Source organism: Engystomops pustulosus, chromosome 9, assembly GCF_040894005.1.
Source record: "Engystomops pustulosus chromosome 9, aEngPut4.maternal, whole genome shotgun sequence".
NCBI classification, from domain to species: domain Eukaryota; kingdom Metazoa; phylum Chordata; class Amphibia; order Anura; family Leptodactylidae; genus Engystomops; species Engystomops pustulosus.
Genome location: NC_092419.1, coordinates 17,177,994 through 17,196,515, shown reverse-complemented (window position 1 = coordinate 17,196,515; position 18,522 = coordinate 17,177,994). Strand labels below are relative to the sequence as shown.

The window sequence follows — 18,522 nt, the reverse complement described above, 5'->3', positions numbered from 1 at the left end:
TATTCTTGTACATAGGGGCAGTATTATAGTAGTTATATTCTTGTACATAGGGGGCAGTATTATAGTAGTTATATTCCTGTACATAGGGGGCAGTATTATACTAGTTATATTCTTGTACATAGGGGACAGTATTATAGTAGTTATATTCTTGTACATAGGGGGCAGTATTATATTAGTTATATTCTTGTACATAGGAGGCAGTATTATATTAGTTATATTCTTGTACATAGGGGGCAGTATTATAGTAGTTATATTCTTGTACATAGGGGGCAGTATTATAGTAGTTATATTCCTGTACATAGGGGGCAGTATTATAGTAGTTATATTCCTGTACATAGGGGCAGTATTATAGTAGTTATATTCTTGTACATAGGGGGCAGTATTATATTAGTTATATTCTTGTACAAAGGGGGCAGTATTATAGTAGTTATATTCTTGTACATAGGGGGCAGTATTATAGTAGCTATATTCTTGTACATAGGGGTAGTATTATAGTACCGTAGTTATATTCTTGTACATAGGGGGCTGTATTATAGTAGTTATATTCTTGTACATAGGGGGCAGTATTATAGTAGTTATATTCTTGTACATAGGGGGCAGTATTATAGTAGTTATATTGCTGTACATAGGGAGCAGTATTATAGTAGCTATATTCTTGTACATAGGGGGCAGTATTATAGTAGTTATATTCTTGTACATAGGGGGCAGTATTATAGTAGTTATATTCTTGTACATAGGAGGCAGTATTATAGTAGTTATATTCTTGTACATAGGGGGCAGTATTATAGTAGTTATATTCTTGTACATAGGAGGCAGTATTATAGTAGTTATATTCTTGTACATAGGGGGCAGTATTATAGTAGTTATATTCTTGTACATAGGAGGCAGTATTATAGTAGTTATATTCCTGTACATAGAGGGCAGTATTATAGTAGTTATATTCTTGTACATAGGGGGCAATATTATAGTAGTTATATTCTTGTACATAGGGGGTAGTATTATAGTAGTTATATTCTTGTACATAGGGGGCAGTATTATAGTAGTTATATTCCTGTACATAGGGGGCAGTATTATAGTAGTTATATTCTTGTACATAGGGGGCAGTATTATAGTAGTTATATTCTTGTACATAGGGGGCAGTATTATAGTAGTTATATTCTTGTACATAGGAGGCAGTATTATAGTAGTTATATTCTTGTACATAGGGGGCAGTATTATAGTAGTTATATTCTTGTACATAGGAGGCAGTATTATAGTAGTTATATTCTTGTACATAGGGGGCAGTATTATAGTAGTTATATTCTTGTACATAGGAGGCAGTATTATAGTAGTTATATTCCTGTACATAGAGGGCAGTATTATAGTAGTTATATTCTTGTACATAGGGGGCAATATTATAGTAGTTATATTCTTGTACATAGGGGGTAGTATTATAGTAGTTATATTCTTGTACATAGGGGGCAGTATTATAGTAGTTATATTCCTGTACATAGGGGGCAGTATTATAGTAGTTATATTCTTGTACATAGGGGGCAGTATTATAGTAGTTATATTCTTGTACATAGGGGGCAGTATTATAGTAGTTATATTCCTGTACATAGGGACCAGTATTATAGTAGTTATATTCTTGTACATAGGGGGCAGTATTATAGTAGTTATATTCCTGTACATAGGGGGCAGTATTATAGTAGTTATATTCCTGTACATAGGGGGCAGTATTATAGTAGTTATATTCCTGTACATAGGGGGCAGTATTATAGTAGTTATATTCTTGTACATAGGGGGCAGTATTATATTAGTTATATTCTTGTACAAAGGGGGCAGTATTATAGTAGTTATATTCTTGTACATAGGGGGCAGTATTATAGTAGCTATATTCTTGTACATAGGGGTAGTATTATAGTACCGTAGTTATATTCTTGTACATAGGGGGCTGTATTATAGTAGTTATATTCTTGTACATAGGGGGCAGTATTATAGTAGTTATATTCTTGTACATAGGGGGCAGTATTATAGTAGTTATATTGCTGTACATAGGGAGCAGTATTATAGTAGCTATATTCTTGTACATAGGGGGCAGTATTATAGTAGTTATATTCTTGTACATAGGGGGCAGTATTATAGTAGTTATATTCTTGTACATAGGAGGCAGTATTATAGTAGTTATATTCTTGTACATAGGGGGCAGTATTATAGTAGTTATATTCTTGTACATAGGAGGCAGTATTATAGTAGTTATATTCTTGTACATAGGGGGCAGTATTATAGTAGTTATATTCTTGTACATAGGAGGCAGTATTATAGTAGTTATATTCCTGTACATAGAGGGCAGTATTATAGTAGTTATATTCTTGTACATAGGGGGCAATATTATAGTAGTTATATTCTTGTACATAGGGGGTAGTATTATAGTAGTTATATTCTTGTACATAGGGGGCAGTATTATAGTAGTTATATTCCTGTACATAGGGGGCAGTATTATAGTAGTTATATTCTTGTACATAGGGGGCAGTATTATAGTAGTTATATTCTTGTACATAGGGGGCAGTATTATAGTAGTTATATTCTTGTACATAGGAGGCAGTATTATAGTAGTTATATTCTTGTACATAGGGGGCAGTATTATAGTAGTTATATTCTTGTACATAGGAGGCAGTATTATAGTAGTTATATTCTTGTACATAGGGGGCAGTATTATAGTAGTTATATTCTTGTACATAGGAGGCAGTATTATAGTAGTTATATTCCTGTACATAGAGGGCAGTATTATAGTAGTTATATTCTTGTACATAGGGGGCAATATTATAGTAGTTATATTCTTGTACATAGGGGGTAGTATTATAGTAGTTATATTCTTGTACATAGGGGGCAGTATTATAGTAGTTATATTCCTGTACATAGGGGGCAGTATTATAGTAGTTATATTCTTGTACATAGGGGGCAGTATTATAGTAGTTATATTCTTGTACATAGGGGGCAGTATTATAGTAGTTATATTCCTGTACATAGGGACCAGTATTATAGTAGTTATATTCTTGTACATAGGGGGCAGTATTATAGTAGTTATATTCCTGTACATAGGGGGCAGTATTATAGTAGTTATATTCCTGTACATAGGGGGCAGTATTATAGTAGTTATATTCCTGTACATAGGGGGCAGTATTATAGTAGTTATATTCTTGTACATAGGGGGCAGTATTATAGTAGTTATATTCTTGTACATAGGGGGCAGTATTATAGTAGTTATATTCTTATACATAGGGGCAGTATTATAGAGGTTTTACTATTGTACATAGAAGGAAGTATTACAGTACTTATTACCTGTTCCTTCCTGGATCTCTGAAGCCTTTTGCAAACGGATTTCTGTCAATCTTCAGTTTTGTAATCTATGGAGTAATGTTGACATTTCAGATCCTGATAATGTAGTTGGGCATTTGGTTGTATAATATACAATAATAATATTTGTCAGGTTTGCTGGTTCTTATAGTTTCCTCCAGTGCTGCTCCCGTCTTCCCATATAACATAGTGATGTGCACCTACCTGTTGGTTCTGGTAGGCCGTCACTGTGGTGAACTCTGTTTCCTTGAAAGAAAATGTCTTCACCCCGTCTGCTGGCAGTGACTGGATTTGGGAGAGGTCGAAGCGGGAGTCGTGGACTATGATGTGGACTCGGGGCTTGTACTTGTGCATGGACTGCAGGATGATCTACAGATAGTAATTACAGCATGATGTGGTGGAAGGAAGACAAACACAACCTCAGGACAGACTGACTGCCAAAGACACATTACTAATACTATTCTGCATCTACTGAATGACAAGTCAATAAATGAAAAGTTTCATAACAATTATCATGCGTTCATCTGATGTTGACCAAGTGAGGCTTTTAGAATTAAAAAGGACCAAATAGTTATCTTTGACAGCAGCAACATGTGAGCAGAGATATAACCCCTACTCCTCCTGCAGATCATGTTAGTATAGATATAACCCCTACTCCTCCTGCAGATCATGTGAGTATAGATATAACCCCTACTCCTCCTGCAGATAATGTGAGTATAGATATAATCCCTTCTCCTCCTGCAGATCATGTTAGTATAGATATGACCCCTCCTCCTCCTGCAGATCATGTCAGTATAGATATAACCCCTACTCCTCCTGCAGATAATGTGAGTATAGATATAATCCCTTCTCCTCCTGCAGATCATGCGAGTATAGATATAACCCCTACTCCTCCTGCAGATCATGCAAGTATAGATATAACCCCTACTCCTCCTGCAGATCATGCGAGTATAGATATAACCCCTTCTCCTCCTGCAGATCATGCGAGTATAGATATAACCCTTCCTCCTCCTGCAGATCATTTGAGTATAGCTATAAACACTACTCCTCCTGCAGATCATTTGAATATAGATATAACCCCTTCTCCTCCTGCAGATCATGCGAGTATAGATATAACACCTACTCCTCCTGCAGATCTTGCGAGTATAGATATAACCCCTACTCCTCCTGCAGATCATGCGAGCATAGATATTACCCCTACTCCTCCTGCAGATCATGCGAGAATAGATATAACCCCTTCTCCTGCTGCAGATCATGCGAGTATAGATATAACCTCTTCTCCTGCTCGAGATCATGCGCATATAGATATAACCCCTACTCCTCCTGCAGATCATGCGAGTATAGATATAACCCCTTCTCCTCCTGCAGATCATGCGAGTATAGATATTACCCCTACTCCTCCTGCAGATCATGCGAGTATAGATATAACCCCTTCTCCTGCTGCAGATCATGCGAGTATAGATATAACCCCTACTCCTCCTGCAGATCATGCGAGTATAGATATAACCCCTTCTCCTGCTGCAGATCATGCGAGTATAGATATAACCCCTTCTCCTGCTGCAGATCATGCGAGTATAGATATAACCCCTTCTCTTCCTGCAGATCATGTCAGTATAGATATAACCCCTACTCCTCCTGCAGATCATGCGAGTATAGATATAACCCCTACTCCTCCTGCAGATCATGTGAGTATAGATATAACCCCTTCTCCTGCTGCAGATCATGCGAGTATAGATATAACCCCTTCTCTTCCTGCAGATCATGTCAGTATAGATATAACCCCTACTCCTCCTGCAGATCATGCGAGTATAGATATAACCCCTACTCCTCCTGCAGATCATGTGAGTATAGATATAACCCCTTCTCCTCCTGCAGATCATGCAAGTATAGATATAACCCCTTCTCCTGCTGCAGATCATGCGAGTATAGATATAACCCCTACTCCTCCTGCAGATCATGTCAGTATAGATATAACCCCTTCTCCTGCTGCAGATCATGCGAGTATAGATATAACCCCTACTCCTCCTGCAGATCATGCGAGTATAGATATAACGCCTTCTCCTCCTGCAGATTATGTGAGTATAGATATAACCCCTCCTCCTCCTCCTGCAGATAACAAAGGTAGAGACAAGGAGGGACTTTATATATTAGTCAATTAATTACAAGGGGAGACATATTTATAGTTAACAGTGGGGCACAGTATGTATTAGTTCATTACAGGAGCAAAAGCACAAAAGTCATTAAAGAAACATTAAAGTTTCTTTAAAGGACACCTGTCATCAGGTCTCTGCCACTAGTCCTGTCACTACTACCTGTTGGAGCAGCTCACAAGGATCCCATCCCAGCCTTTATCTAGTCAATTCATACATTAATCATTATAAAATCATCTTTTCTTTATCATGTAAATGAGGCTGGTCACATGGTCAGAGGCAGTGATGTCACCCCTGTTACCCCTCCCCTCTCCTCCCCCTGCTCATGTCTGTGTGTAATGTATAGTAAATGCTGCATCCTCCTAATATACAGGTGAGAGACACAGACATCAGCTACACATGAATCTGACATGTTCTGCTGTAACATGGCTGCCTGGAGCTGCTGTATCTCTCCTATACACACACACAGGCTGCAGGGGCCACCAGCACCAGGAAGCACATCATTATACAGCCTCACATCATTATACAGGCTGTCAGTCAAGCACTGGGGGTGTGGCTGTGCCTCCCACTCATGAATAGAGTGGACAGCTTGAATATGCTAATGCTTCATTGGACATTTCACAGGTCATTTGCATACAGCTTTAGGACCTCATTGCTTAGGGTTACAGGCATGTAGAGGGACAATGAAGGGATAGAGGCAATGCTCTCTAATGGCAGTTTATGAAAATATATTTAGTTTAGGGGGGTTATTTTGCATGACGGGTTCTCTTTAATGTACTCTGGATAACAAAATTCTCTAATTCAATGTTATTAACAAAAAAACAGCATTTCACAGATATAATTCCAACCTGTCTCTATCAGTCCTGGTGTACACAATTTCAGTTGCCTCTAGATACGACCCTGTAACTTCTGGGGTGGGGGAAGCCATCTTGGATTTCTGTGTGACGGCTGTGGAGCTGAGTTTCTCTCTCTCCCTGCACTCTAGCCCCGCCCCTTCAGCCTAGGATGGAGCTCACACTGATACACAGACACTGACTTCCTGCCAGCAGTAGCATGAGAAGTACTACAAGCTACAGACAGATAAGTTCTTTATATCGGGTGAGGCACATCAGATCTAGCAGTGTGTTGTGGAATAGCAGAGATATAGGAGAACTGACTGTGTGATTGTATGTAAGAGGCATTTTGTGGATCTCATCACCTCTGATCCGTCTCATCTCTTTCTATGTGTCAGATACTAGTACAATGTTCACAAGGTAAACGAAAGTGTAGATAAACCCTGTACCCTGATAATCTAAGCACATATTCAGCTCACAGAACTAGAGGGATCATGAGGTGTCTGCTTAGAGAGTCCCCGCTCACACTCTGGAATCTTACACTGACTATCACTGAGAGATCGGAGCTAAAACAGCAAAATGGGAGCAAAATGGTAAAGTAAGGGTTAAAAAATTTTTAAGTAAGGGTAAAAAAAAAAAAAAAAGGTAGGAATATTTTAGACAACATTAATCTGAGAATGTCCCTATGACATACATCCGCCGCCCCTCATATCTTACTTGTGATTGGTGGTTTATGCTATAAAGCGATAGTGTATGTTATATTCTGACTGTACAATCTATCACCGATCACTGCATATAACCTGCACCCATGATGGATGGAATTAGGGTTCTGACCTATTGGAGATCTGCAATAAACACAACAAAAGAAAGAAAGAAACAGGGGCAGATTTACTTACCCGGTCCATTCGCGATCCAGCGGCGGGTTCTCCGACGCGGATTCGGGTCTTCCGGCGATTCACTAAGGTAGTGCGCCCGATGTCCACCAGGTGTCGCTGCTGCGCCGAAGTCCGTCGGAATTCACTGAAGTTCACAATCCTATTCTTGGTGCAGGTAAGTGCGTGTCGAGCGACACAAATTTTTTTTTTTTTTTAAATACGGCGCTTTTTTTCGAATCCGTCGGGTTTTCCGACGGCCACGCCCACCTATTTCCGTCGCGTGCATGCCGGTACGCCACAATCCGATCGCGTGCACCAAAAACCCGGGGCAATTTGGCGCAAAACGGTAATATTCGGGAAACCCGACGGAAAGACGTGATTCGGGCCCTTAGTAAATGACCCCCACAGTGTCCTGATCTGTGGGAGACTGATACACTCCATGGATCTTAAGCTCCGGGATCTTAGTAAAAACTTTCTTAGTAAACACTTTAATCCATCATTAAAAATATATAAAATATTCGGCAGGAGGAGACATGGACGTGTAGAGTCCACACGTTTCTTATAAATTAAGAATGAAACCTTCCAATAATCTGGGAGAGCTGATTTATCCACAAAGTTACCTTACACCGCGGTATTAATGAATTACTGGGTGATAGTGTTGATTAATTGGGGCACAGGATATATGAATTTATTACAGGGGTCTCATTATTAATAAGTTATAGGGGGTACATTATATATTCATTTGTTACATTGGACAAAGCATATTATAATTATTTACAGGAGCCACAACATTTAGTAATGTTTAGTGGTTAGCACTACAGCCTTGCAGCGCTGGGGACCTGGGTTCAAATCCCAGGGTCAACATCTGCAAAGGGTTTGTATGTTCTCTCCTTGTTTGTGTGGGTTTCCTACGGGTCCTCCGGTTTCCTCCCACACTCCAAAGCATACTGATAGGTTGATTAGATTGTGAGCCCCATTGGGGACAGGGACCAATTTGGCAAACTCTGTGCAGCGCTGCGTAATCTGTGTGCGCTATGTAAATAAAGGAATTATTATTATTATAACACTACAGCGCCTGCAACCACAGCAGCAGCAGGGGAGAAATATGTGGCACTAATTGCACATATGTATCGTACATATGAAAAATTAATTTGGGCATTGTATCTGTGCATGTACTGAGCTTAGTCCTGGTGCTGTACTGTATATGTGACTTCCTTGTGAATTGGACACTCTAGGCAGGCACAGTATATAAATTCATTACGGGGCAATGTATAAATGCAATTACTTTGGGGTCACTGTATTATATAGAAACCCCAAAGCATTTGCATATATACAATGCCTCCAAATGTGCAGCTCCTGGTTCTGGTGTTGTATTGTAATGAGCTTATCGTGGTGCTGTATTTCTGTGATAAGCCTGATCCTGTATTTATTTATGGCTCCTAGTTCTGATTCTGTATTTATGCACGGAGACTGGTCCAGTTGCTGTATTTCTGTGATGAGCTTGGTTGTTATGGTGCTGTATTTATCTATGGGACTTGGTTGTGGTACTGTCTTTAAGTACTGAGCACGGTTCTGGTGCCCTACTTCTGTACGGAGCATGGTTCTGATGATGTTTCTATGTACTGACCTAATTCAGGGGGAGGCACTGTACTATCATTTGAATACATTACCAAGAAACTGCCCTGCACATAATATATGAATTACAATAACTATAATGTTAATAATTACAGGGGGGGGGGGGTAGAGTGGTTTTATTAATTACAGGGGTTTTATTATGCATTAATATTATGCATTAATTGATTACACGAGGCACGATATATTTCAATTCATTACAAGGGGTAACATATGTATTAAAGGTCATTCATTATGGGAATTCTGTGTATATGTAAATTAGAGGGGCTCTTTAAATATGTAAAGTTATTTGGGATAATGTACATATGTTTAATTACAGTGTTTACATTATAATGAATGAATACATTATGTGGCCCCTGTAAATAATATATAGAGGGCAAGGTATGTATAAAACAAGTGTATGTATTAATTCATTTTAGTGATTCTGTGTATATGTAAATTCGAGGGGCTCTTTAAATATGTATTTGGGATATTGCATGTATGGAGCATGATTTTGTTTCTGTATAGAGTCTGGCTCTTTATTTTTGTATGGAATTTGGTTCTGATGCACTATTTCTGTACATTGTTTGGTTCTGGTACTGTATTTCTGTACAGAGCTTTGTTCCAATGCTGCATTTTTGTGGGGAGCTTGGTTATGCTGCTATATCTCTGTACAGAGCTTGGTTCTGGTGCTGTATTTCTGTATGGCTCTTGGTTATGGTGCCGGATTTTTGTATGGCACTTGGTTACAGTGCTGTATTTCTGTATCATGCTCAGTTTTGGTGCTGTGTTTATGGTGCTCATTTTTGGTCCTTTATTTACCTGTTCTGAAGCTGTATTTTGCTGCGGTTCTTGGTTCTGGTGTCTTGTCTTTGTATAGAACTTGTTTCAGGTGCTGTGTTATTGTGCTGTATTCTGGTGCCTTATTTAAGTACTGGGCCTGATTCTGGTTCTGCTTGGTTCTGATACTGTATTTATGTATAAAGCCTGGTTCTGGTGCCTTATTTCTGTACTGAGCTTTGGTTGTGTAACACTGTATGTAATGTTAGAATGGGATGTGTTTTATAAAATTGTTATAATTTATTTGGGGCATATATATATATTTAAATAAGTTCTGGAGGAACCTTTTTTTTTCAATGTGCCCTGTAGAGTAAATTTACATAGAAAACACCTTGTATATAGGTATACAGTATGTATAGGGTCATGCATTCTGTATGACCCTATGATGTGTATAAAGGTATACAGTATATATAAGGTCATGCAGTATGTGTACAGCTCTTATGCATATATGGGTATACAGAATTTATAGGGTCATGCAGAGGACAGGACAGGTAAGTACCGCTGCTCCACACCTACATGTCCTTTGTCATCCATCTCATTGTTGGTGAGTTTCACCCGATCAAAGCTAATGATCTGTCTCATCCAGGTCTCCCCAGAGCAGGGAGAATCGGGGTGCACGTAGAGGCGGGGGGAAATGCAGGAATGGTCCGTGTTTCCAGCCACCATCCACTGGGAGCTGTGATAGACATACCTATAGGGTCAAGGGTAGGACAGAGCCATACATTATACATTATAGAGACAGGGAGGACAGGGCAGAGAGCTGTACATTATACATTATAGAGACAGGGAGGACAGGGCAGAGAGCCATACATTATACATTATAGAGACAGGGAGGACAGGGCAGAGCCATACATTATACATTATAGAGACAGGGAGGACAGGGTAGAGAGCCGTACATTATACATTATAGAGACAGTGAGGACAGGTCAGAGCCATAGATTATACATTATAGAGACAGGGAGGACAGGGCAGAGCCGTACATTATACATTATAGAGACAGGGAGGACAGGGTAGAGCCATACATTATACATTATAGAGACAGGGAGGACAGGGCAGAGAGCCGTACATTATACATTATAGAGACAGGGAGGACAGGGCAGAGCCGTACATTATAGATAAAGGGACAGGTCAGAGCCATACATTATACATTATAGAGACAGGGAGGACAGGGCAGAGAGCCGTACATTATATATTATAGAGACAGGGAGGACAGGGCAGAGCCGTACATTATAGAGACAGGGAGGACAGGGCAGAGCCATACATTATACATTATAGAGACAGGGAGGACAGGTCAGAGCCATAGATTATACATTATAGAGACAGGGAGGACAGGGCAGAGCCATAGATTATACATTATAGAGACAGGGAGGACAGGGCAGAGCCGTACATTATACATTATAGAGACAGGGAGGACAGGGCAGAGCCGTACATTATACATTATAGAAACGGGGAGGACAGGGCAGAGCTGTACATTATACATTATAGAGACAGGGAGGACAGGCCAGAGCCGTACATTATACATCATAGAGACGGGGAGGACAGGGCAGAGCCATAGATTATACATTATAGAGACAGGGAGGACAGGGCAGAGCCGTACATTATACATTATAGAGACAGGGAGGACAGGGCAGAGCCGTACATTATACATTATAGAAACGGGGAGGACAGGGCAGAGCCGTACATTATACATCATAGAGACAGGGAGGACAGGGCAGAGCCATAGATTATACATTATAGAGACAGGGAGGACAGGGCAGAGCCGTACATTATACATTATAGAGACAGGGAGGACAGGGCAGAGCCGTACATTATACATTATAGAAACGGGGAGGACAGGGCAGAGCTGTACATTATACATTATAGAGACAGGGAGGACAGGCCAGAGCCGTACATTATACATCATAGAGACGGGGAGGACAGGGCACCCCCATCTTCTATTTTATAGGTGCAGGAGGTGTCACCCAGGAATCAGTGAGGGGGAGCCCACTGTCTACCTGTAGCGTTTGGAGTCCACGGGCACCACATCCATAGCGATGTAATACTGCTTACAGGGGTCCAGACCCTTCACCTTCACCCGCACAGAGGGGAACATCCGCCTACAAGCAGAATAATACAGAGAGCATCACAGATCACCTATACAAGGGAAATCAGGGGGGGTGCCATATATAGCGCCATGTGCTCCCTCCCTGCTTCTCATTAAGTAGGGAAACCCCCTTAGTACATTCTCCTAAGAAACTCCCCTCCACCACCCGTACGATCCTATTACATCTTATTGTCACCCTATATAAACCCTCACTATATAGTATTACAGGATCCACAAAGGTTTTAGTTAAAAGTTTAGATTTATTTCTTGGGACCTTAAACTTGTGAATGAGGAAAGTTCTGTCTATGGGACTAACGGCCATTATCAGCGCTCATAACATATCCAGAGAATTACCTAATTAGGGGGGGGGGATATAATAATGTGCCCAGATCAGTGTCGGGGGGAATGCAGGCGCTCAGGTTGTACAGTGTAACAGCCGTTATATTAGGACTCTAGATTGGTGTAGGTGGTCAGGTGACAAGACGCTGCTGTATGTTTTTCATCGATTATTGGAATCTGATTTTTAAGATTCTTTAGTTTCTTAATTTATTAAAAATAGAACAAATAATTATAGAAAGACATACCATATATACTCGAGTATAAGCCTAGTCTTTCAGCACAAAAAAATGTGCTGAAAACCCAAACTCGGCTTATACTCGAGTACAAAAATATAGGTTTTACCCGGTTTTTGTGGTAAAATTAGGGGACTCGGCTTATACTTGAGTATATACGGGTATTATCATCTGCTCTGTATGAACAGTATACTGATAGGGCTATATTTATATCATCCTTTCTTCTGCATATATATTATATAGTGATGGGGCTATACATACAGTATATGTATATTGTCCTCTCTCTATATATAGAAGAAGTAAAGTCCAAGTCAGCACAGTCTTATAGACTCCTAATCAGGAGGGGTGCAGCGCCCCCAAAGGTCCTGGCTTGATCCTCTTGTAGATAAATAAAGTAAAAAAGCGGGCAGCACTCCAATTTCAAAATAAGAGGTGAACTTTATTGAAAAAGTGGTGACATTTCGGTGATGTCAAGGTGATAAAGGTGTTATACACCGAAACGTCGCCACTTTTTCAATAAAGTTCACCTCTTATTTTGAAATTGGAACCACAGAGTTCTGCCCACTTTTTACTTTATTTCTCTCTCTCTCTAAATTTATATATATATATAATTATTATTATTTTATTTTTTCTTTTCCTACCTTCCGGCCTTGGTGATGATCATCTCAGTTCCTATCTGGTGGAATCTCCTCCATAGATCTCCCCCCTGCAGCTCCACCTGTTCCTCGCTCTCTGATGGGGGCTCCGGCTCGGGGGTTCGGGGCTCTGAGGATTTGGGTCTTTTCTCTGCTATGGAGAGAGTGAGATACAAGAGGGGGGGGGGGTCACAAGAGGAAAGGACAAGGGGTATTATAAGCCAGAATATTACACCAGCTCCGTAAGGCACTACAGACCTGTAACATATATTACACTATATGGTATTATAGTACATCATAATATTACTCCGTTATATACCTCCAAAATATTAATTTTATTCTAATCGTTATAACATACAAGAAATACAAGATTTATTACGCTATGTATAGATGTATATACAGAGAATCTGCCTCGGATAAAGCAGGAGGAGACATCAGACTGGACTGTAAAATATCTACAGAAGAGAAGTCGTCACTCCCGGCATGAGAAGTACCGGCCGGGGATGACGGCTCGCTGAAGGAATATTATCATGAATACAGGCAGTCCCCTACTTAAGAACACTCGACTTACAGACGACCCCTAGTTACAAACGGACCTCTGGATATTGGTAATTTATTGTACTTTAGTCCTAGGCTACAATAATCAGCTATAACAGTTATCAAATGTGTCTGTAATGAAGCTTTATTGGTAATCCTGGTTCTTATGACAACCCAACATTTTTAAAATCCAATTGTCATAGAGACCAAAAAAGTTCTGGCTGGGATTACAATGATAAAATATACAGTTCCGACTTACATACAAATTCAACTTAAGAACAAACCTACAGACCCTATCTTGTATGTAACCCGGGGACTGCCTGTACATGGAAGTCCTGACTCCCAACTTAACAAAAACGTGTCAGACGCGGCGTCCCGATACCACATGAAAATCCAAAATGATTACCACATAAATCTGTGAATAATCCGGAACTGGTAAAGGACCAGCATCCGATTTCTTTATTAAATGGAGATTTCAGACTTTTTTTTTCTCACTTTTGGCGTCAGACTTGAGAATGTAATAAACTCTGGAATCAACCAGGACCAAGTGGGGGACGCAACGCGGCGGGGGATAAACCGGCTCCAGCCGAGGGTCTCCCTTTGGGGCCTGGGATTTCATACCTTCTGTACTGGTAACGGGAGGGACTTCCTAAGAATTTCTAATGTCACCATAACATCAGCTTTTATTTCGGACGTGGGGCTTAACAGGGAGTAACTTGGGATTTCTAGCGCCTCCAGGCTGTGACATCCCCTCTCACCCCAGATTTTTCACTTATTTATGTATCATTAGCGCAAACAGGAGGAATATTTACAGAATCAAATGTGGACACTCAGGATCAAGATCCGTATATGTGCTGATGACATTGTCATCTTATACCCAAACCCTATAGACCTGGAGGTGAGACATTCTCATATCTCTGCTTTCTGTAAATTAAAACGGAAATAAGAACCAAATTATGATTCTAAATTCTGATGAAACTCTAAAGTCTGAGCTAAAGGAGACTTCAGATTTTTTCATGGGTTGAAAAGAGCTTTGTAAAATCTCGGAATACAGATAGTAATATGATGGTAATGATGGTAAGATGGTAATACGTGTTCATGAATTGTCCAAACATGATGAAGGTTTGTGTCTCAAGGTTAGAAAAAAATTAGATACAATAACACCTTTAAGACCGCCATACGGATATAACTGCACCTACCACCTGTTTAGACGTCATGACGGGGCAACACATCAAAGGCTCTATCTTCCGAAACACAGTTCTGGTGTCATACTAAAGAGGAGACTCTCTCCTTCACTATAGCACCAGGATTGTTTGTCTCGGAGCCGCACCGGAGATATCCGTTGTTAAAGTTACAATCAGAAATGTGATTTTTGTATACAATTCCCGAGTGGATGGGGAAGATTTAGCATTACTCCGTTTTTTTTGGACAGTCACATTAGGATTTATATTATAAATATGGAGTAAGTTGTCTAAAGTGAAAAGTGGTGTGGGGGTTTGAAAAAATTATATTTGGAAGAGTGAAGTTAACTCCTGGAGGACACAGCATTGGACTTCTTAGCTATAGAAAGCCCAGATGTAAATCTTTCTATAGATCTATAATAAATTGGACAATAATTACCACTTGAACAATTAGTAAAAACAAAATGATCATTTTCCTCCCCAGGACTTGTTTCCATATGGAAGAATATAATTTTTCTTCAATTCTACTTAAATACCAGAAGAATTAAGTTTAGGTAATGCAACTTTTCTAAAATGCCTAAAATCAGATAAGTCCTGGGGGCGAAATCTCACTGACAGAAGGTCCTGGACTGGGGAACTACAAGACATGTGAGAGGGTGATCAATACATTCACAGGATTTATTATAGTGTTATAAGACATCAGTGTGATATAAGACACCACATTATATACTACAAGCGGTCCCCTACTTAAGGACACCCAACTTACAGATGACCCCTAGTTAAAGACGGACTCCTCTGCCCCCTGTGACCTCTGGTGAAGTCTCTGGATGTTTATATAGTCCCAGGCTGCAATGATCAGCTGTAAGGCTACATTCACACGACCGTATGGAGGACGTATATACGGCCGATATATGTCCTCCATAGACGGCAATGGGCGCATGGCGCCCTACGGGAGTGGTACGATGCAGCACACGTGCGGCACCGTACCACACCGTACCCGGGAAAAAGATAGGACCTGTCCTATCTTTACCCGTAATACGGCGCCGTGCACCATACATCCCTATGGAGAGGGGCGGGGGTGAGCTGCGCTCACCTCCTCCTCCTCCTCTCCCCGTGCACTGCCGTTCCCTGCTACGGTACGGTACGGGCGGGCAACGGCAGTGTGAATGTAGCCTAAGATGTCTGTAATGAAACTTTATTGATAATCCTTGGTCCCATTACAAAAAATATATATACAATTATAAATATATTATATATATATATATATATATATATTTATAATAAAATTATAAAATATACAGTTTTGACTTACATACAAATTCAACTTAAGAACAAACCTATGGAACCTATCTTGTATGTAATCTGGGGACTGCCTGTATTACAAAGTCACAAAGTAGAATATTAACAGAAATTCCTGTATACTATATCTACCTACACGTAGGATTTACTAGGTAGATCTATTCCACACGATAACCTGACAAATTGTCCTTGAGGAAATAATATCTTTATTAAATTATAATAACAGCCATAGTCAAAACAGACAGAAAACCAGACATGTGGCGGTCACTATGTATACGGGTCCCCTAACATATACATCCACAATAATAGTATTATAATGAGGACATCTCATGCACAAACCACAGGAAGCAAAGTACAACTCATGTATAAAGAGGCAAAGTATCCTCCGAAAGATGAAGAACCATAGACACAACTGCAGAGAATCTGTCACTATCACAAGTTACAATGTAACAACTGCTGCTACATAGGAAGTTACCACTGCAAGTGCAGGACGTATAATCCCCCCCGACCCGGCTGCTTGCAATTTGCGTCTGTGTGTTTTATTTTTTAGGAATTTTGCAGTTTGATTCATCTTTGATATTTTTTTTTTTTTTGCACAATTTCTAAAATTGTGCGCAATTTTTTGCGCAACTTATACTAAACCAGAGTGTATTTGCATGTTTTTATTTTTGACTTTTTAGGTGAAAAATCAGTGATAAATCGTGCACCAACATCTGCACAGTTTAAAGATGAATTTGGCACAAAGCAAGAAAACCTGTGCGTCACAAAAAAAAAAAAAATCTGAAAAAATGTGAAAAAAAGAGGAAAAAGGAAAAAAAACAAACAAAACAAACTACATCTGTCCCATAACGTGATCATTGTGGATATACTGTATATGATTAGGACACATATACACAGCGACCACCAGTGGGTCCTTTTATTATAATTTAATCCAGACATCATTTGTCCGGTTATTATGTGGAATATCTATACCGAGTCATTCCTACGTGCATGTAGATATAGATTGTGTCCTGTAGAATACGGGTTTACAGTTTGTGGGGTGGGACCCTCTGCTATATAGGTATTAATTACTGTGTATTGTACCACATGTCTTTGTATAGTAATGAATTAACCATTTTAATTACCTTATATACTCGAGTATAAGCCTAGTTTTTTCAGCACAAAAAAAATGTGCTGAAAACCCAAACTCGGCTTATACTCGAGTAAAAAAAAATTAGGTTTTACCAGGTTTTTGTGGTAAAATTAGGGGCCTTGGTTTATACTTGGGTCGGCTTATACTCGAGTATATAGGGTACTTTATTTAAATAGCGCACACAGATTACGCAGCGCTGCACAGAGCAAAGACAAGTGAATTATACTGTGTTATTATATTGTGTCATCTGGTAATATAATAGAGTATAACAGGCAGTCCCCAAGTTATATACAAGATCGGTTCTGTAGATTTGTTCTTAAGCTGAATTTGTATGCAAGTCGGAACTGTATATTTTATAATTGTAGCTCCGGACAAAATTTTTGACAATTGGATTCAAAAAATGTTGGGTTGTCATAAGAACCAGGATCATCAATAAATCTTCATTACAGAGACCTGTGATAACTGTTACAGCTGATTATTGTAGCCTAAGGATAAAGTACAGTAAATTACCAACATCCAGAGGTCCGTTTGTAACTAGGGGTCGTCTGTAAATCTGGTGTTCTTAAGTAGGGGACCGCCTGTATATAATAATCATACAGTATATTGTATTTTACACCAGAAGTCATTAAAGGTTTCATTGGAGATTATAAAGCACTGGCTCATTATAGAGTGGTGTAATAACATTATAAGACACACATGTAGGATATTCTATTATCGGATATGGGGCAGACGTTACTCTATATTATGTTCGGTGTCGTAATTATTATTACAGATTATTATTCATTACAACGCACCGGCTTGGTTGTAGCCTGGGACTAAATAAAAGTAAATTACCAATTACCAGAGGTCCGTTTGTAACTAGGGGTCGTCTGTAAGTCAGGTGTTCTTAACTAGGGGACCGCCTGTATATTATATCAGGCACATATATATTATTTTAGAGAACATTGTAACGCTCCAGCTCATTATACAGTAATGTGGTACATATTGATATTCCAGTGTTATTGTATAGTATTATCTAATAGAATCGTAGAGATATTACTATATATTAGAGATATTACTATATTATAGATATTACTATATATTATATTAATTCAAGTGCCCTTGAATTATAATATCTAGTATTACAGACAACCAAGTCCATTGCACATTATCATAGGCCATTCTAATACGCTGTGGGGGTCATTTATCTTATTTCCCTCTTCTCTACACTCCTTTTGCGCCTGTTTTTTTTTGCACCTCATTTGTCTTTGTCGTTTTGGCTCTTTGTCAAATGCAGTTGTTTTTTTTTTTTTTTTTTTGCGCCGTATTTTGTTGTGCAAATCGCACCATTGCCTTTCCCAAGCATGGTCAGGACTTGCGCCCATATAGGCGCAATAGTATAATAAATTGGGTGCAAACATCTGTAAAGAGGCGCAATGTCATGACAAATAGGGCACAA

At 39.5% G+C, this 18,522-nt stretch overlaps 1 protein-coding gene across 1 annotated transcript in view; it reads right to left on the bottom strand.

Annotated features, from left to right (window-relative positions):
* The window catches only part of TBX22 (T-box transcription factor 22), a 30,814-nt gene that overhangs the window by 8,253 nt on the left and 4,039 nt on the right, over nt 1-18,522 (bottom strand). Inside the window, exons 2-6 of the mRNA XM_072123324.1 lie at nt 12,942-13,089; nt 11,640-11,741; nt 10,162-10,336; nt 3,541-3,705; nt 3,322-3,386 (exon numbers count right to left, since the gene is read on the bottom strand). Of these exons, the coding sequence (XP_071979425.1) occupies nt 3,322-3,386; nt 3,541-3,705; nt 10,162-10,336; nt 11,640-11,741; nt 12,942-13,089 (655 nt within the window). The remainder of the gene's footprint in view (nt 1-3,321; nt 3,387-3,540; nt 3,706-10,161; nt 10,337-11,639; nt 11,742-12,941; nt 13,090-18,522) is intronic.